This window comes from Manis javanica, chromosome 1 (genome assembly GCF_040802235.1).
Source record: "Manis javanica isolate MJ-LG chromosome 1, MJ_LKY, whole genome shotgun sequence".
Taxonomy (NCBI): domain Eukaryota; kingdom Metazoa; phylum Chordata; class Mammalia; order Pholidota; family Manidae; genus Manis; species Manis javanica.
In genome coordinates, this window is record NC_133156.1 from 57,371,946 (window position 1) to 57,393,402 (window position 21,457).

At 38.9% G+C, this 21,457-nt stretch overlaps 1 protein-coding gene across 17 annotated transcripts in view; it reads right to left on the reverse strand.

Annotated features, from left to right (window-relative positions):
* The window catches only part of APC (APC regulator of WNT signaling pathway), a 123,233-nt gene extending 105,242 nt beyond the window's left edge, over positions 1 to 17,991 (reverse strand). For 4 of the 17 annotated variants that reach the window (XM_036995190.2, XM_036995189.2, XM_073232934.1 and 1 more), the window contains exon 1: positions 17,193 to 17,984. In XM_036995190.2, coding sequence (XP_036851085.2) covers positions 17,193 to 17,357 — 165 coding nt within the window. In that variant the 5' untranslated portion in view covers positions 17,358 to 17,984. Of the gene's footprint in view, positions 1 to 17,192 lie in introns of all 17 variants that reach the window. The other 13 variants (XM_073232932.1, XM_073232936.1, XM_073232923.1 and 10 more) reach the window with 8 other exon arrangements.
* Positions 17,992 to 21,457: the final 3,466 nt, after the last annotated feature.

A 21,457-nucleotide genomic window follows, 5' to 3' on the forward strand; every position in this document is an offset into this window, starting at 1 on the left:
TGTTTGAGATTGAATGCCAAGACCAATCACATCGGAATTTTTAATCATAGACAGAAAACTTTAAGAAATTAAACACTGGACTCATAGATTGAATTTAGGAGTTATAAATTTCATTTGCAACAAATACATGGATAATCAAGATGCATTACTATTTTATCACAGATCTTAATAGTTAACTGATAAATTATCATCTTAGCTATGTCTGGTGTAGCTAAAGGTATCGTGTAGCTGAAAAGAACCTCAACAAACTATTAAGAAGTAGAGATCTGGATATTAGGTTCAGTATAACTTTAGGCAAATCAAGTCATTCAGACTTCTGAGGGTGTCTGTTTTCATTTGGCTAAAATGGGAGGGGATAGGAACAGAGGGCACATGAAAGACTTGATACCTAGAGTCTCTTCTAGTTCTAAAATTCTCTGTCACTTTATTTCACCCTTTAGTTTTCTGAAGGGAAGTGAGCAAACCTGAAACAAAGAGCCACTAAATCTAACACAGCAAGGGAAGTGTAGGAACTATAATTAACAAGAATCTTCAACTTAGTATTTCTTTCAGTAGAAAGAAGAAAAGAAGAAAACAAATATAAGATTTCTAGGTTTCCTTAAAAGAGAACTGCTTTTTTATTTCTTTGATGGATCAGTATAATAAAAAAAAGTGGATGGCATCTCATGCTAATAGCTGTAATTAACATCAAATCAAATGCATTCAAAATAAAAATATATTGGTTTGTTATATTAAATTTTCAACACCCCTCCAACCACAGAAGAATGTCAAATTATGTAAAGACCGCTAGTTTTGTTTACCTAGTAAAATTTCTAACCTGTGTGTTTAATCTCCTACTTAATAGATTTAATCACAGAAATCAAATGCAAATTATACATAAAATATTTTACACTGATGTGGGTAAAAAATTAAAAAATCATATTCTGTCTGAGATACACCAAAAAATATTAAAGAAAACAAAATAAAAGTCACAACATCCATATGGCATACAGAGAGCTATCACATTAATTATTGGAAATGAACCCAACTTCTAACAAAAATATTAAAAAACAAATTTGCAGTCCCTCCTCAGCTCAGTGCATTCTCCCTTCCTCTTCACACATTTCCACTTCAAAAATGTTCACATTATATTCTCTTTGCTCACATGAAGGACAATTCCTACCTCAATGCACTACCCAAATGCTACAAGTGGGAATTTGCAAAATAGTAGGAACTAATGTGATAAACCACGTATGCTTAACTACTAAAAGGCAACCATAGCTTAACGTTTGCCTTTCCAAGGTATCTCATTTGTACCATTAATGGGGTCTTAACACAAAGGAAGACTAATATAGAAATGTCAAGTCCTCCTTGAATGAGTTAGTAAAAAATATTTTGATATCCACTTATAGAAAAAGACTATGCAATTCAGACCAATCATCCTTCTGAAATAATTTAGAAAGCTGACCAAAATATTAAAACAATCTTCTTAAAAGTATCAATGGAGGTACTCTTTTCTGATAATATTCCTTTCTCTTAATAAAAAATAAAAATAAAAAATCAGTTACTGTGTGCTGACCTCCAATGAGTTCTGCACAGTGGTATAGAGGGCATGTCAAAGTGTGGGCAAAGGGTCTTTTTGTTTCTATGCAGAAGATCAAGGCCTAGCTTGGATACCCAGAAAATGAACTAAGATACGATATGAGGAGGAGCTTCTGGCATCAGCACTCTCTGGAGGACTCCTGCCGGGGGATGATCATCAAAAAGCCTCCACAGGGATCCGGGCGATGCTGCGGTTGTGGCTGTGTCCAGCCCACAGTCTCCTGGACTTGCCGTAGGAATGAGGAGGGAGATGTCTAGGCTGGCATGTGCATACAGTGAGACAACGAATTTGACCGGATCTGTACTGTTGGAACTCAACCAGGAGTTGGGAGGGGTGCAAATTGTAGCACTCCAAAATCTTATGACTATAGACTATCTACGGTTAAAAGAACATATGGGATGTGAACAGATCCCAGAAATGGGCTGCTTTAATTTGTCTGATTTCTCTCAGACTGTTCAAGCACAGCTGGACAATATCCATCATATCATAGACAAATTTTCACAAATGCCTAGGGTGCCTAAATGGTTTTCTTGGCTTCACTGGAGATGGATGGTAATTATAGATTTGCTTTGTTTATGTCACCGTATTCCTATTATGTTAATATGTGTGTGCAAATTAGTTAGTAGTTTAAAACCTATACATACTTAAGATACTCTACAAGAAGATATGTCAAAGAAATAATCAATCCTTCCATGTTTTCTTCCATATGCTACATCTATAGCTTTTCTTCTTCCTTCCTAATTACAACCCTTAAATAGAATTCATGCCTCATATCGAATTTACCGAGCATCATAATTCCTCCAGGTGGTAAAGATACCTCGAGACAAGTGCTGGTCATAGAAGCCACAGGGCATAAATCTGCAAAGAAGTAAAAAGCTAACCTTTTCAAACAATATGGCTTCTCTCTCACTTACCAACTTTACATTTCCCTGTATGGCCCCGGAAGATGACTGGTTAGCCAGAGATGGGTAAGATTCCTCAAGGGAGGAACAACCTAAGACAGGCACAGTCGCAGGGGGGCCATCAGGTGAGAATTTGGGGATCAACAGAGGTGAGGCTCAGAACCTCACCCACCCTGCTTTGAGAGAAATCTTCTGCACCCGTGGATGTTTTGCTGCCCTTGTCTAGCTTGGATTAATACTTAGTCAATAGGCACACACGTGATCATCTGATCATCTACATTTGCCCTCTTACAGCACTAAACTATGTTTTCTACCTTTATCTTGCATCTACCTACCACTTCAGCATTTTATTAAAAATAAAAATAATAATAATAATAAAGGGAGAAATGTGGGATCAACATATAAATCAAGTACAAAAATCAAACGAATATTCATATTTGACCTGATTGTTTATAGGTCATAATGCGTGATCAAAACCGAAAGTTTCTATGATGAATGCCCTTGTACTGTTCACCATGTAAGAATCTATTCACTATGTAAGAATTCATTCACCATGTAAGAACTTGTTCGTTATGCTTCAGAAGATTGGAGACTGATGAGAATTAGGCTTGAGATGGATTAATGATTGTACATTGAGCATTGACCCCCCTATACTGAATTTTATTGTTGTTAACAACCATTTGATCAATAAATATGAGAGATGCCCTCTCAAAAAAAAAAAAAAGCATCAAGTAACTATCAATATGGTGAGGAATGAATAACTAGCTCAAATTCACCTAGTCAAAACCCAGACAGTGAGCTCAGCTTTTGCCTTTTGTGGGTTTGCCAAAAAAGTATTAAAGAGGCTGAGATTTGTGATTTGTTGCCTGTTTTGTAGGCCCAGGGGACAAAAGTCAGAGTCTGGGACTCACCAATGTTAAAGGCTGTAATAAAAATATCCATGGTTTTGGGATGGGACTCCAAAGGGATGCACTCTAAGAAGCTTAAGAAGGAACCAGAGGATGGCCCAGAAAAAGTTAAAGATTTGAAATTGGTTGAAGATGGTCTCAGACTCCCAGGAACTTGGCAGTAGCAAATGAAATCTTCTCTAGAGAGAATACTATATCATCTTAAACACCAAATTATTTCTACAATAGACAACAGAATCAGACCTGCAGAGACTTGATAATACTGGAATTATAAGACATAGGCTGGAAAATAACTATGCTTATGACACTTGAGGGGATAAGTCTGGCTTAACTGTTGTTGCTGGAACTGAAAACTATAAACAGTGACACGGAAGATTTGAAAAACAACCAAATAAAAATTCCAGCACTGAAAAATAAAATAACTTACATCAATTACAACAGATTAGACATAGGTAAAAGAATGTAAACTTTGAAGATAGGTCAGACCAAACTATCCAAAATGAAGTGTAGAAGGACAAAAATAAGGAAAAGAACAGAAAAGTTAAGAGACAAAATAAGAAGGTCTAATTTACTGACCTGGAGTCCCAAAGGACAAGAGAAAGAATATAAGCAAAGGAAATATTTGAAAAAATAATGGCTGAAAAATTTCCTGGAGTGAAAAAGACACCAATCCATACATTCTTGAAGCTCAAATAATCCAGCACTAATCAAACTTGGTAAAACAACAGAAAACTAAAGAGAAAGATAAAAATCTTAAAAGCATCCAAAGGAAAACGATAGATTATTTTAAAGGGAAAAAGAGATACAAAGAGCTGAGGTCTCACCAACAATGGAATGTGCTGACATAAAGTACAGATATACCTTGTTTTATTGTACTTTACTGCACTTCACAGATACTGCAGTTTTCACAGATTGAAGGTTTGTGGCAACCCTGAGTCTAGCACATCTGTCAGTGCCATTTTCCAAAAGTATTTGCCCACTTTGTGTCTCTGTATCATGTTTTGGTGATTCTCACAATATTTCAAACTTTTTCATTGCTATATTTGTTATAGCAATGATCTGTGATCTGTGATCAGTGATCTCTGATGTTAGGCACCACAAACTATGCCCATATAAGATGGAAAAGTTAACAAATGTGTGTGTTCCAACTGCTCCATAGACAGGCCATGCTCATCTTTCTCCATCTACTCAGATGTGACTGAATTGCTGCAGTCTCATATGATAAAACCAGAATGATGAGCAGTTGCTTTTCATGAATGAACAAAGAAACTGGTTTCTTGAGATGGAATGTACTCCTGGTGAGGAGGCTGTGAAAATTGTTGAAGTGACAATAAAGGACTTAGAATATTACAAAAACTTAGCTGATAAAGCAGTGGCAGGATCTGAGAGGACTACTCCAGTTTTGAATAAAGTTTTACTGTGGGTAAAATGCTACAAACAGCACAACATGCTATAGAGAAACTGGTCATGAAAGGAAGAATCAGTCGATGTGGCAAACTTCATGTTATTATTTTAGGAAGTTGCTGCAGCCACCCCAACCTTCAGCAACCACCACTCTGACTAGTCGGTAGCCAGCAACATCAAGGCAAAACACTCCACCAGAAAAAAGATTATGATTTGCTGATGGCTCAGATGATGGTTAAAATTTTTCAGCAATAAAATATTTTTATAATGAAGGTATGTACATTTTTTTATGACCTAATTCTATTGCATACTTAATAGGCTGCAGGAAAGTGTAAATATAACTTAGATGCACTGGGAAAACAAAAAATTCGTTGACTCAAATATTGAAATATTTACTTTACTGTCGTGATCTGGAATCAAATCCTCACTATCTCCAAAGTATGCTTGTAACTCCCAACCTAGAAGGTGCTGAAATAAAGTAACTGCTAACCTAGAAGTTTTTTACCTAACAAAAATATCCTTCAGAATGAGGTCAAGTACAGACATTTTCATGCAAACAGACTAAAGAAAAATTTTTAGGATGTGTTTGGGTTCTTCAAGATCAAAGAAAATAATTATAAGTAAGAGATCATAGGAAATGTAAAAACATGGTAAATATATGCATTAACTTAATATTGAGAGTATAAAATAATAACAACAATGAGGGAGAAGAGAAGTAATAGGAATGAATTAAAATGCACAACAATACTAAATAAATAGAGCTGTGAGTAAACAAATTGCATTGTCTGGGAAGACAGAGGTATTAACATTAGACTTAATACATTGCATATTTTAATTTCTAGAGTAACTAGGAAAAAAAAAGAGGTCATGACTTCCAAATAATAAGGGAAAAATCCGACATGATAAAATAACCAACTCATCTAAATGGCAAGAAAGTAGAGAAAAGAGAACAACCAACAGAGCAGACACAAAGAGCACAATAAGATGGGAGATTTAAATCCAACCACACCACACAAGGGACACATCTAAATGGAAGAGTACATAAAGGTTGGAGGTAAAAGAATGGAAAAAGATACGCCATACAAACAACAATAAAGAGAAAGCTAGTGGTGTTGTATCAATCTCAAACAAACTAGACCTTAATGCAAAAAGCACTATCAGAATTAAAGAGGAACACTTCATAATGGTAGTCATTAAGAAGATATAACTATTTTACACTTCTATGTGTCTATTAACAAAGCCTCAGAAATACTAATGAAATACCTAATGAAATATATAAAACAATGCACTCAATAACTGCTAAGAAAAATAAGACAATATATTAGGCCACAATGCAGATCTTAAATTTTAAAGGTCTGAAATCACAGAAGTTTAAAATGCTGAGTGTGTTCTCTGATTACATGGCAATGTTTAAAATAAAAACACATAAACTCTTAGAAAAAAACAGGCAAAAATCTCTTAGACATAAACATGAGCAACTTCTTCATGAACGTATCTCCCCAGACAAGGGAAACAAAAGCAAGAATGAACAAGTGGGACTATATCAAACTAAAAAGATTCTGTACAGCAAAGGACACCATCAGTAGAAAAAAAGGCATCCTACAGTATGGGAGAATATATTCATAAATGACATATCTGATAAGGGGTTGACAACCAAAATATATAAAGAACACATGCACCTCAACAAACAAAAAGCAAATAATCCAATTAAAAAATGAGCATAGGAGCTGAACAGACAGTTCTCCAAAGAAGAAATTCAGATGACCAACAGGCACATGAAAAGATGGTCCACATCGCTAATCATCAGAGAAATGCAAATTAAGACCACAATGAGATATTACCTCACATCAGTTAGGATGGCCAACATCCAAAAGACAAACAACAAATGTTGGTGAGGATGTGGAGAAAGGGGAACCCTCCTACACTGCTGGTGGGAATGTAAATTAGTTCAACTATTGTGGAAAGCAGTATAGAGGTTCCTCAAAAAACTAAAAATAGAAATACCATTTGACCCAGGAATTCCACTCTTAGGAATTTACCCTAAGAATGTAGGAGCCCAGTTTGAAAAAGACAGATGCACCCCTATGTTTATCACAGCACTATTGACAATAGCCAAGAAATGGAAGCAACTTAAGTGCCCATCAGTAGATGAATGGATAAAGAAGTTGTTGTACATATACACAATGGAATATTATTCAGCCGTAAGAAGAAAACAAACCCTACCATTGCAACAACATGGACAGAGCTAGAGGGTATTATACTCAGTGAAATAAGCCAAGCGGAAAAGACAAGTATCAAATGCTTTCACTCATCTATGGAGTATAAGAACAAAGAAAAAAACGGAAGGAACAAAACAGCAGCAGAGTCACAGAACCCAAGAATGGATTAATAGTTACCAAAGGGAAAGGGAGTGGGGAGGATGGGTGAAAAGAGAGGGATGAGGGGGAAAAAGGGGCATTACCATTAGCACACATAATGTAGTTGGGGGGGGCAAGGGGAAGGCTGTATAACAGAGAAGACAAGTAGTGATTCTATAGCACTTACTATGCTGATAGATAGTGACTGTAATAGGGTATGTGGTGGGGACTTGATATGGGGGGAGTCTAGTAACCATAATGTTGGTCATGTAATTGTACACTAAAAATACCAAAATAAAATAAAATAAAATAAAAACATATTAAAAACTAGAAAATCTCCATATAATGGAGAACTATACTACTTCCAATTAATCCAACAAAGTATAAACCAACAAAACTTAGAGAACATTTTTAAGTGAATTAAAGAAATACTACCTGCCAAAATTTGAATAATATAGCAAGCTAAAACAGTGCTTAGAGGGGAAATGCTTAGCTTTAAATGCATATTTTAAAGGGAAGAAATGCTGAAAAGTAGTGAACTACCAGAAGTTAGCAAAATAACAAAGTAAAGCCCCCAAAAGTAGAAGTGAATTAAGAGCAGAAATCAATGCAATAGAAAACAAACATACAATGAAAAGGAACAACAAGATCCAAAATCTGACTCATGTGAAAGGTCCCCAAATCTCTGGTGAGATTGATACAGGAAAAGAAAAGATATGTATAACCTATATCAGACAGAAGATAATTCTTTCTTGCAGCCATTAAAAGGATAACATAATATTTATTATAAGCAATTTTATGCCAGTAAATTAAAAAGTTTAAATAAAAAAGATTTCCTCTCAGGGGAAAAATTACCAAAAAATAAACATGGACAGACAACCTCAATAGACATGAACGTGAGCTATCAAGCTAGTGATTAAAAACTTTTCCACAATGAAAAACTCCCAGCCCAGATGGCTTCCCTGACAGATTTTAGCAAAAATTTAAGAAAGAAATAATATTTATTTTCCCAGAATAGAAAATGAGGGTTAGCTCATTTTAATAAGGCTAGCATAATGTTGATTTCAAATTCTGTCAAGGACAAAACAGGCCACCTCACTAATGAACACTGATACAAAATCATAAGCAAAATATTAACAAACTGAATTTAGCAATATTTAAAAAGGATAATACAGTAAAACCAAATTAGGTTTATCCCAGGAATGAAGTTAGACTTAATTAATATTTAAAATATAATTTTATTGTAGGATAAAGAATAATACACTAAAACCAAATTAGGTTTATCCTAGGATGAGGTCAGAGTTAACATTTAAAATAAAATATATAGCATAGTAAAAGAGAAAATTCATGTGAGAATGAAAAGCTGCAAAAACTAAGTGTTAGATTCAAACAGAAAAAAATACAAAACTCTTCGGAAACTAGGCACAGAAGTAAGCTGCTTTAATATAACAACGGTTTTAACAAAAATTAAAACAGAAACTGAACCTTCAAAAATACACTTGGAGTGAAATGTTAAAAGCTTTCTCTGAACTGAGGAACAAGACAGAGAGAGCCACTCGGGGTGTTGGCAGTTTTCCATACTTGACCTGGGTAATGACTTCATGTGTGTTTACAGTAACACATTAAGTTCTTCATTTTGTTTTATGTACAATTTGGAATATATATTTAAGCAAAAAGAAATGCTTGGAGATAAACAAATGGCTGACCTAGACTACTGCTCAAATTCTGTAGGTCCTAATTTTATCCCCATTATGATGAATTTTGAACCAATTAACATTTACCGGGCCTCTAAAACAATGTACAATCTGGCACCTTAAAAATGCTTGTATCCTATAATCCAGTAACTCCACTGTCTATGAACCTGTCTTAAGGATAAAGGATAAGATAAAGAGAAAAAAATCCACAATATGCTAAGATATTATTCATTGCACACATGATAATAAAACGGAAAACTAGATAACCAACTATAGGAAATAGTTAAAAATAATTCTTATGGAATAATAAAGTCATTAAAAATAATATTTACAAAATATTCTAAGAAATGTATATAACGTAAAAATTTTACACACACATACACACATTTTTTTATATTAAAGTATCATTGACATATTATCTTATGAATATTTCACATGAACAACAGTATGGTTTCAACATTCCCCCATATTATTAACTCCTTGCCCCCTCAACTGCAGTCACTGTCAGCATAGTAAGATGCTAGAGAGTCATTAATAGTCTTCTCTGTGCTGTACTGCCTTCCCCCATGATCTACCTATATTGTGATTATAAATTATATTGCCCCTTGATCTCCTTCTCCCTCCCTCCACCCAGTCTCCCTAACCCCTCCCCTTTGGTAACCTCTAGTCCCTTCTTGGAGTCTGTAAGTCTGCTGCTGTTTAGTTCCTTCAGTTTTGTTTTGTTGTTATATTCCACAAATGAGGGAAATCATTTGGAATTGTCTTTCTCTGCCTGGCTTACTTCTCTGAGCATAATGTCCTCTAGCTCCATTCATGTTGTTGCAAATGGTATGATTTCTTTTCTTTTTATGGCTGAATAATATTCCATACACACACGTTTATATGATGACTAAAGGGGAAAAAGTCCTAGGCACAGAAAAAGAGAAAATGAGACAAAAGAGAAAATAAGAGACAAAAACTACACTTGTTTTCTTTATATAATTAACTTCTTGATGTTATCTCAACTTTTTATTGTATTTCCTGAATTTTCTTTAATGACTATATAAAACATTAGTTAATATTGGGGTATTTTCAATTGTGAAGAAAATAACTGAAGGAAATAATTGAAAAAAAAAACCCCAATGTATCCTAAATATTTTTAAAATATACTTCAAAATGTACTTTAAAAATTTCAATTTTTATTTCCATATTTTATTCAAGTAAATTTTTTGTTTAAATTGTGTAAGTCTATGAGAGGCTAACTATTTAGAACAGAGATAATTTCTAATTATATTGAGTATTTAAAAATGATAAAATACTGATTAGATCTTCAAAGACATATCATGTCAGGTTTTCTTACTAACACTCCCATAATTCTAAGCCAGTTTGCTTCCTGGACAGTTAAAGGAGAAAATGATAAATTGGTTTCAAGTAGTCATTCCTATAAAAACAAGGAACTGTTAATCTCTGAATGAAGGATTGTTATGGCTCCTCACTTACCGAGCAGCCATTTTTCAACCTCAGGGCTGCCAACACCCTATTATTTTCTGACCAGTTGTGAGGTATGTCTCAACTAATTTGTCACCAGTAGTAAAATATAAATGTTTTAAATGCTTATCACTGGAAATAGTAAGTTGAAGCTAATGTAAGGTTCATTCTATGTAACTTAACATAGTTTGCATTCCAGTATACTTTACTGAGAAGAAGAGAACACAGTAGAGATAAATCTTATGGGGGTGTTCCACATTCACTTATTCAGTATTTACTGAGCATCTATTATGGGCCAGGAACTAGAAGCACTGTGCTAACAACAGTAATAGGGTTGAAAATTATTAGATCATAGGATTAAATAAATTGCCGTTTTAGCAATTAAAGCCTTGAATAGACTGACCCAATCCTACTTTTCACATCTTGTCAACACCAACTTTTCTTCTCTAGTTCTCAAAACTTTCTTTAAAATACTACAGGCTTTGCCTGCTGCCATATCTCTGCTCAAGCTGTTGACTAACCTAAGTGTTTTCTTTTCAATCACTAGTACCTACAGAATGTTCACTACATGCAAGCACCGAGCTTGGCACGAGAAAAGGAAAAAGACTTTTCTATCCTTTCTACCTTTTAAAGTCCAGGTCAAGTGTCACCTCTTTCTCAATCACTCACTATCCTCTCCATACTCGGAATGCTGTTTAGTATTACTGTCCAAAACAGTGGCTTCCAATCTTTCATAGAAGTCATTTTTAGTATCAAAATGTTTCATGAATCCCATTCTCACTCCAGGTAAAATCTCATCTGGTTCCATGGGCCTACATACCACCTATACTGATAATTCCAAACATAACTCTAGCTCCACCTCTACCTCTCCCTTAAACTCCTAACTAATATGTATACCTATTCAACATCTCCACATGAATATCGGATAGGTATCTCAAACATAGCCACATCCAAAACAAAACTCCTGATTTAAATCTCCAAACCTGCTTCCCACCAGCCCCCTACCTCCTGTCCCACAGTCCCTAGCTCTTAAATGTACCACCTTCCACCCAGTTCCTCATGTCAAAACCCATCCTTTACTTCTCTTTTCCTCACACTCTCCATCTAACCCAATCAATACATTCTACTTTCTAAATGCAGGTGACCTTTGAACAATATGGAGTTGGGATGCCACCTCTCCTGCCACTCTCCTCTTTACTACTTCCATGATCCCCCAGATATTTCCATGGCTTACTCCTTCACTTCATTCAGAGCTCTCAGCTCAAAGGGCTTTCAAACAGCCCCTCCCTCACCAACCTGTAAAGTGGTATCCTGTTACTCTTTATCTCCAAATTTATTTTATTTAACTTCAAAGCCTATCAACTATCTGATGTGTGTGTGTGTGTGTGAGCACATGTATAATGTTTATTGCCTGTGTCCCTTACTAACATTTAAGCTCAAAGAGAGCACAGGCTCCATTTTGTTCACCACTGTTACAATGCATGCACACAGCAGGCCCTCAAAAATAGCTGTCAAATGAATGAATGATGGTAATTACTTTTAGTTCCATTGAGAAAATAATGACAGTAACACTACTAGAATACAGTAAGGTGTTCAAATGAATATTAAACACAAGAGCATCATACATGTTTTGGTGGCAGAAGGAGCACAATGTACACAATGCAGAGTTCAATAACAACTACTGAAGGAATGGAGCCTTCTTGTATTTCTCTGCTCCTTTCCACAGCCTTCCTTCCTGTGTCTTTCATTCATTCTTTCCATAAATGGTTCTTGTGTACCACTAAGCCTGAAAGTACTTTAGACAGTAAGAATACAAAAGTTATTAAAACAAGGTAATGCATGAGACCTATAAAAATAATACCCACAGGGCATGACACATAACAGATATGTAGATTTTAAAGTTGTAGCATGACAGAGGGATTAAACAATATTTTAGGGTTAGAGGTTTAGGGAAGATTTTAGCAGTGTACTCAACAAATACTTGTAAAATCAAATACAAAAGCATTCTTCATTTTACTTTGTATGTGAAATGAGGGCATTAATATAGTCTGAAAGTTCACAGCAATTTGCTACAATGAGATAAGCTGGCCTGAGAATGAAACCAAAGCAAGGGGAATGACAGAGCAGAATGAATCACAGAGAATCTGAGCCAAGTCCTTGATGACTTTAGGCTGGTTAAAGTCTTAGCTGAAGTTTAACTAAAGATCTAATCATTCCCTTTATTGTTTAAGCAGTTTGAATTTCATTTTCTCTCACTTGCAATGTAAGAATACAGATGAATCCCAGTGAATTCTTTGCAAAGCATTTGCCTATTTCAGTATACAGGGGCACTATAGACATGATTCTTGTTTTGTGGGCAAACATTACAGGATGCTTAGTGTATCTGGCCTCTACCCACTAACTGTCAGCAGAACCACACAATCACTGTGAGGACAACCAAAAATGTCCCCACATAGTTCCAAATGCTTCCCACCCTCCAAGGGAGCCACAAATCTATTCCTAATAGTTACTATACATACCCATTTCTCACATTGACTCCACCAGGTATGCTTACCTGTACTTCATATCAAACTTAAAAGAACTAGGATACACCACTCAAATATCCCAATTTTATGTAATAATCCAATTTTAATCAGTCACATATCACTATTTCAATGTCTGGTCAAAATCTCATGTATAGTTTATATCAATTCTTGGGGTAAGCAGTGCTTTAAGTTTGCTGGTACCATCTGAAAATTCTTATGCAGACCTCCTTCTCCACACAGTACTACCAAGGTATGTCATGGCCTTGCTGGTCACCTTCCCTTCAGCCATTCACAAAATTTCTTCCTAGACTGAAATGCCAGATACTGTTTTTTCCAGCCCCCTTGCAACTAGGGCACATACAGGCCGTGATGACATCTGATGGAGGGCTTCCATCAAAGGTCTGCTCACCTATCAAGAGATGGGTGGGCAAACCTCCTCCTGTCTTTGGAGGTTGTGTGAGAATGCGATGTGTGGAGCAAAAAGAGCAAAACGCAACCATAAGAGGGCAAACCGCAGCACAAAGGTCGGCACACTAAAGATAAAGATGGACAACACCTGGATCCTTGGTGATATCACTGTTTAGCTAAATTGACTAACCATGGATTCTACCAATTCTGGACTTCTTTTTATGCAAGCTACTGTTTAAATCACTGTTAGTTGGATATTATGTAACCCGAGGCTAAACAGTAAAAGATATATTCAAGATCTGAAAATTGACCGAAAGTGGGAGAAGAACCTAGATGCCTGCAAGGTTTCAGGACTGGGTGGCTGAAAGAAAGGTAGTTAGAAAAGTGAAATCAGGAGGAAGAGGAATACATTTACACACTTGTTTGTACAGGTAGACACACTAGGAGAGGATAGGGAGATGGAAATCTGATTCGGTTTGGTAAGACGTAAACTTACAGTAATACATCTAAGATAAGATATATAGGAAGCAGTAGAAGTGGGAAGCAATTACAGAACTGAGAAACATCCACACAAAAATGATGATTTCTGTCATTAAAAAAAGGATGCAATCACCAGGATAACAGAAAAGCATAAAGACCCTGAGGACCCTGGTTTTAGGTGGGACTGCTTAGGCCAATTAGAATTCCATCCCTCTTGACAAAGCTATTGAGACAAACTTGGCAGCATTATCTTCTGCATTTGTTCAATCAGAGTAGAGCTTAGGACTTTTGGGAAAAGGCTAGAAGAGCTTTCTCTCTCCCTTTGGAAGTAACTGAAGATGCTATAATATGAACATTGCTGATATCCATCTTTTTACTAGGAGGGAAGCCAGTCTGACCATGAAGCCCAAACAGGAGGACAAAGTTGAGGTAATAGCAGAAAAATGGAACGTCAGCCCTGATGACATAAGCCTAAGAACAAACTTCTCTTTAAGCCAGTTCTATCTGTGTACTTGCCAATTACATGAACCAATATATTCTTTTTGTTTTTAAATCCAGGTTGAATCATAACTGATGCAAGGAACAGCTATTTTTAGGAGGAAGAACAAAATCAAGACAGTGCAGGAAATGTGAATAAATTTTCAGAGAAATAGGAGAATCAGGAACTAAAGTGCAGAAGAACCAAGAAATCAGATCATTTTACTCCTACAGAGTACATTTCACATATGGTCTAAGGAAACCAAGGATGATGAGGAAAGGCTATTAGATTTGGTGATTAGGTCACAGGTGACTTTTAAAACAGCAATTTCAGTGCTGAAATGGTATAGGAAGTCAGAGTGCAAGGGAAAGAATAATCTGTATATATTAAGAACTCCACAATGTACCAAACACTTGCACAGACATTTAACATGTGTTAAACTCCTTTAATTATGACTCTGTGAGGTAAGTATAATGTTCTGCTTCACAAAGAACAGCGTCTGAGTAGTAGTAACTTGCCCTCAGTCACATCGCCTTTAAGTGATTTTGGTAGACTCAAATCCAGATCTGTCTAGCTTAAAAGACAATGTTCTTCCTACTGTACAGGCTCCTAGGATTAAAGAATAAAAATTCAGTGGCACAAGAAGCTCAAGAATTCAGACTGGCTTCCTTGAGTTGCGCAGCAACAGGTTGGTATTTGGCAGTCCTGGAAAAGGTCTAAGCATGCATATAGGCTAGAGAGGGAGAGAATGAAAAAGGGCTGATAATGGACAGTTCTAGAGAGCAATAGGTAGGAAGGGATATCACAGACACATCTGAAGGGTGTTGCTCTTGAAAAAGGAAGGACATTTCTTCTGAGATATGAGTAAGTAAGGAAATGATCCTGAGGATGGAAGAAAGTATATACACCTCAAATGGCTGAGAAGCAGAGCAGATCAAATTATTTGCTATAAAAACTCTTAGGAAATGAGACAAAAAGAAACACAATCAGCACTAAAGACCTAGCAGAGAGCAGAGCGCCAACTGGTATGAGAACTAACCAATATCTTTACATAACTGTCTCTTGCATTCTTCAGGATTTCAGGGATCTAACTGACAAAGCTACCGACGAGGCTTATTCAGGACCGGGGACTAGAAAGGTATAGCTATAGAGAGCAGAGAATTCAGGGGCATCAATGAGAGCTTAGTAAAATCTGGTAATCATGGGATCCTGGTTACATAGGAAGGCAAATGAAATCAGCAGTAGGCCAATGGGCTGGATGAACAGCGAGACAAAGAAGGACTCATAGAGACTGTGAAAGAGAGAGAAAACAGGTTTCTTAAGAATGGAAGACTGAGAGATTTTAAGGCGAGCTTATGGTCAGAAATGTCTTTTACACATTTTACCAGAGGCAGTGAACCACTGCCTGGATTCAACAGTCCTATCACTTCTGCCAAAAGCACAGAACTGAGAAACAAACAGCTCTAAAACCATGCAGCCCTTGGTTACAGAAAAGCGAAGGCTAGCAACAAACAAGTGAAGGAACTAGCCCACACAGGAATCAAACATAAAAATAACTTCCCTCCTTTTAAACTGATCGATTCTATCTCTAAAACTGGGGGATTTACTAAGAGGCCAAAAGTCTACAGCAAAGGGAAAAATAGATTATGTGTCATGAGGTAGAAGGAAAAGTAAACCAATCTGTCAGGCCAATTATAACCCATATGTTAAAGAATTTTAGTATAGAATTCCAACAGGGCAAGGATAGTTTGTGCTTTAACAATTTTGGAGAGCACCTTGAATAGCTTAAACAAGATGGTATCGCTCAATTTAATGTTAATTTAAAAAGTCCACCTATTTGCAATCTCAAAGACAAGCTGTCATTTATATTTATAATTCCATTTTTACCATTTTGGGGTACTCGACATACCCAACTACTGGAAAAAATAGGAGAATCAGCCATGATAACCTCCCTCCACTACCACTCCAATAGTGCAGTTTGCACTTAGAAACTCCAGCAAGGTACCACCTTTGTTAGGACAGTTTCTTACACCATTAATTTTGACACTCCTTGCCCCAGTAATAAAGCAGGGAGAACAGACTAGCACAGCCTGAATTTTATATATAATATCAAGTACTGTAAGGATCACGTACTAGCAACAATGGAGAAGTTTTCAGTTTAGAAAGCTTTTCTTCATTTTAGTCTTTTCTAAATAAAACAAAGGGAGGACAACACAAGATTCTAAAGCTTCAGTGGGCAATTTAAGCTAACATTGATTAAAAAAATAAATCACTTATTCCTTCTTGTACCATTGCCTGTCTTACAAAGCCTTTTTTAAAACAAACACTCTCCAATTTTTTCACTAGGTCTAGAAAATGTACGCCCCCGCCTCAAAAGTTCAGGCACCAAAGATTTACTTAAGTCAGAGATTAATTCAGATTAACCATCAATTGTCATCACAGGCACCATTCCTTTATTTTGCATCAGTTCGAAGGGCCAAGGAGTCAGTCTCCCAAACCATCCCAGTCTTCCGAGGACTCGATTCCCTACCGAGACGAACAAAATGGACTGGCCTCTGGATAACAAGCTTTTTCTTTGTAACTCTATATGCCAGGCCATCGGGTAATCCTCTGAGACCGTTAAAAACCTTAAATGAAGCAGGAGGGTCGAAACCAGGAAGATGAGGAGGCGACTAAAATAGGAGGGGCGGACGACCCACCCACCTAACGCGAAGCAGAGACCGCTTTGGGGGCTGAAGCTTCATCAGGAGCCGGGAAAGGTGCGGGGGGCAGCAGACGTCGTGCCCCCACCCGCTGTGTGAGAACGGAGGGTCTGCAAAGCCAGGGGCCAGCTGGAGGCCTGGAGGGGCGCGGGGCGGGGAGGGGGTGGGGCGTGGAGATCAGAGAACCGCGGAGTCGGGCCGAGCGCCGCTAGGGTCTCGACAGCGGCGGGGCAAAGCCGAGGACGCTTCGCCGGACGAGACGCCAGTGCCTGCAGCCTCACTCACCTGCCAGACGCTCGTCCCGCGGCCAGAGGCGCGGCCGCCGCCTGGGCGCTGCCCCTCCTGCGGGACACAGCCCCTGCCGCCGCCGGAGCTGCAGGACCCGAAAGCAGAGGGTGGTGCAGAAGGGGGCGAGGTGGCGACCGGCCCCGAGCCCAGCGAGGCGTGCATAGGCGCCAGGGGCCTGGGAAGGCAACTCCGCCCTTCGTCTTCCTCACCGGTAGCCAACAATGCCTCCTAGGAACAGCATTGTGCCAGCCTCGGCCCGCTGCTCCCGGGCCTTCGCCGGCAGTCCCCCCCAGCAGTGGCCGGGTTTCCGGCGGCCACACTCCGCCCCCTCGCTACTCGGCCTCCGCCATCTTGCCGGAGGCTGGAAGAATGGAGTGCGCCTGCGTGCGCCGAGAGCGCCGGCGTCCCGCAGCCCGGCGGGGGGAGTGTAATGCGCAGCCGCGTGTCCTGCGCTGCGGCCCGGGGGTTCAGCTTGGCTGTGCCGCCCGGTGTGCGACGGCTGCTGGGGAAGCCGGTTCTCGGCATCCCGAGGTCTACTCGCCTTCCCTAAACTGTGCTGCAGCCAGATTAATAGACCCTTCCGCCCCCTCCATAGTTACTTTGCGAACACCTATCTAGCTCGCTGCCCTACAGCACTGCTCTGTGCCAGGTCCCGTGCTAGGCGCTGATGATTGATGGATAAAACTCGACTCCATCCCTAAAGGAGTCGTAACCTGGTGAACAAGGCGGAGATGAACGAGTAATGTAAATTCTTATATTATAGCTGTGCGCCACCCCCTCGCCCTCGCCCCCACAATTTTAATTCAAAACACCTCGTCCGAGAAGTCCTCCTTGTCTGTCTCACAGTTTTGTGAGCTCTTTACTTTGCATTACCTCTCCAGTTTAATTTCATTCAACATTAACTCAACAAATAATATTATTTGAGTTCTATTATATATTAGATCCTGTTCTAGGCTGTAGTTTTATAGCAGTAAGGAACATGAATTCATGGGACTTACATTCTAGTGGGAAAGAATAGGCAAGATAAGACTGAGATAAATCAACAAAATATTTGGTGGTGACAAGGGATGGGAAGAGAGCAAGCCAACGAAAAATGATGGAGACTGAGGGGCTGTAATTAGCAGTCTCTCTAGAGATGACATTTGATCTGAGGCCTGACTGACCACAGGGACCAGGAGCCAAAAGACATTCCGGGCACACTTTTCAGACAGGGGAAACTGCAAAAGCAGAAGCCTGAGTTGGGAATGAGACCAGAACATAAGAGGGACAGAAATAATAGGTGGCATGGACAATGGCAGGAGATAAGGTCAGGCAGAGGCAGGGGCCAAATTAGGTAAGGCATTGAGGCCTTTCTAAGTAATTTTACCCCTAGTGTCCCCTCTACCTTGTCAACACTGCCTAACTATTCCCCTACAAGCATTTCTATCTCCTCTGACTGCCTCACTGCTTTACACATGCTGATTCCGTTGTCTTGAAGCCCTGTACTCTTGTTCTTTATAAATGTCTAGCTGTCATCTTTCTGGTTTCAGTTTAAATGTCACCCCAGAAAGACCCTCCTGCCTTCTCAGTAGTCTCCATCATTGCACCTGATCATTTCTTCCATTGCACTGAAGATATTTTAAAATTATATATTTATTGTCTCTTCACTGTCCTACTAAACTGTGAACTCTGTGAAGAAGGGAAGATGTTTTTTTTACCAGTGAATACCCCATACCTAGCACCATGCCTAGCACAGATGGTCACACAATAAATACCTATCAAATTAATAAATGTGGAAGTTGGTCAGCACCTAAGTAATCAGTGGTGTACTACATTGTTTTCACTTTCTGGTTTTTAAAATGAAATATAAGTCATTTCCCATATATATGTCTCCTCAACTAGATTATAAATAAGATCTTTGGAAAGAGAAAGAGAAAGAGAGAGAATGAGATAGACAAGAGTAGGTGATGGGGGGGGCAGTGGGCAGATATTGTACTGCACGTTTGCAGGCCTGGGGGGAAGGAAGGTTTCAATTTAATGAAGTGCCTGTTATATGTGCTACACACTGTGCTAGATACCTAATCCTCACCACAGTCCTGCTAGGTACTTATCCTCAATTTTATACATAGAAAACTTCAGAGATTAAATTACTTGCCCTAAGGTCACACATTAAGAGAGAGTGCTGACCCTATAGCGTATGCCCTTCCCACCTAAAGAAATTGAATTTAGAGAAATTGAACTTATTTGGTGATTTGACTGTATCATTAGCAAGCTTTCATTAGAGATTTTAGCTACTGCCAATTAAAATTCCCAATCATATTGCTATTCTTGTATAGAATCTCAACAAAGGAGCTGATTGGAAACTGCTGCCATCTTATGGACTGGAACAGAGCTCAGTTTACCACTTCCCTTTCATCTTTTTATAAAATCTGTATTTCTTTTTATTAATAACTTCCATATGTTTAACCAAAGGAAAAGACGAGATATCAGAAAAATGGTTGCATATCCTAAATGGCTGCATCCCCTTGTTACTGTATGACTAGGTCTCCCATGTAAGTCCCAAGTAATTCTTTATACATCAAAGACAGTTTTCTGGCAAAGAGTGGCAGGCTCACCACAGCAATCACTTGTCCCATTTACTCATCAGGGTTATATACCATCGTTTCCCTCTAGACAGGATAGATGCCGCAGGGTAGCTGTGGAGAACTACTAGAAAGGATGGGGCTCTATGTTGTTTCTGGGGCCATTCAGTTCTCATATAAGGAAGTGATATACTGTGATTTAGGACAACGTATCCGTGTTTACCACACTCAATTCGTCCATATGCAGAGCAAGTAGTAGGTGGGAATATAACCATGAAAAGACTTCCCCACCTTCTACCCCACCATAGTGAAATTCCTTCTTGGAATAGATCCCGGAAAAAAGGCAATGTCTTCAGTTTCAATGGTTTTCTGTCCTCTTACGGTTACCATCAGTTATGGGTTGAATATGTCCCTCTAAAAAAAGATTCATTGGAAGTCCTAACCTCCAGTACTAAAGAACATGAACTTATTTGGCAATAAGGTCATTGCAGATGCAGTTAAGTTCTGAGCTCATACTAGAGTAGGGTGGGCCCTAATAACTCATGTCCTCGTAAGAAGACAGTCATATGAAGAGACACACAGGGAGAAAGCCATGTGCTGACAAAGGCAGAGATTAGAGTTATGCAGCTACAAGCCAAGGAACACCAAAACCTGCAGGCAAACCACCAGGTTTAGGAAGAGGCAAGCAAGCATTTCACTACGGGGTTGAGAGGGAGCATGGTCCTGCCAACCTGATTTCAGACTTCCAGCCTCAGGAACTGTGAGACAGTAAATTTCCATTTGGCTTGTGGCACTTTGTTACAGCAGCCCTAGAAATGGATGCACCACATTACATGTATGGCAGGGTCGGAAATGGAGGAAAAAGATGGGATGGGCAGTGGGGAGGTCTGGGCCATTGTCGCAGTTTGGCAGCAAACCAGCAGCAAGGCCTTATGGTAGTCACTCCACCCCACGGAGCGAGATTTCTCTTATGTCTGAATGGGGTTAATGAAGGCTGCTCTGCCTACCTCAGAGGTTGGTCGCCGTAACTAATGAGTATTCCTCCAGAGATGCTGTGAGCAAGACAGCCTGATGGCTGCTGAGAAACATTTATGTAAAGACAGGGCTCCTGCCATGGGGAGTTTTACAGCCTGGCTGAGGAGAAAGGCATTTCCCTGTGAGAAGATTGCTAGCACAGGCCTAGTGCCAAGTGTGTGGTTTGGATCTGATCCACTGCTGATGTTGAAAGGAGGATCATTGTGGGTGCGGGTGGACAGGAGAGGCTTCATGAAGGATCTTAATAAGCAGAAAGGGAATTTATTAGAAGAATACTGGATACCTGCAGGATCTTCAGGAGCAACTCAACATTATGCTCACAACTGGTCCCCGAAAGCCACCCCTGCTGCCACTGCTAGATACGGATACTAACACTGGGACCACTGACACACTTGCCTGGACACCGCTTGACGCCTTTGCCGCCTCTGGAAACTAGTTGCTGTTACTACGGCCGCCACTATTCTCAGTGGAATGAGGGTGCCCGTGACTTCTCCACGCTAGAGTCCAGTCCCAAGCCTGGGGCAAGTGACTGACACAACCCAGTCATCTGTTAACACTCTAGTTCAATGCTGTTTAATAGAAATATAATGCAAGCTACACATAAAATCCTAAATTTTCTTGTAGCCACATGAGGAAAATTAAAGAAAAAAGTGAAATTAATTTTAT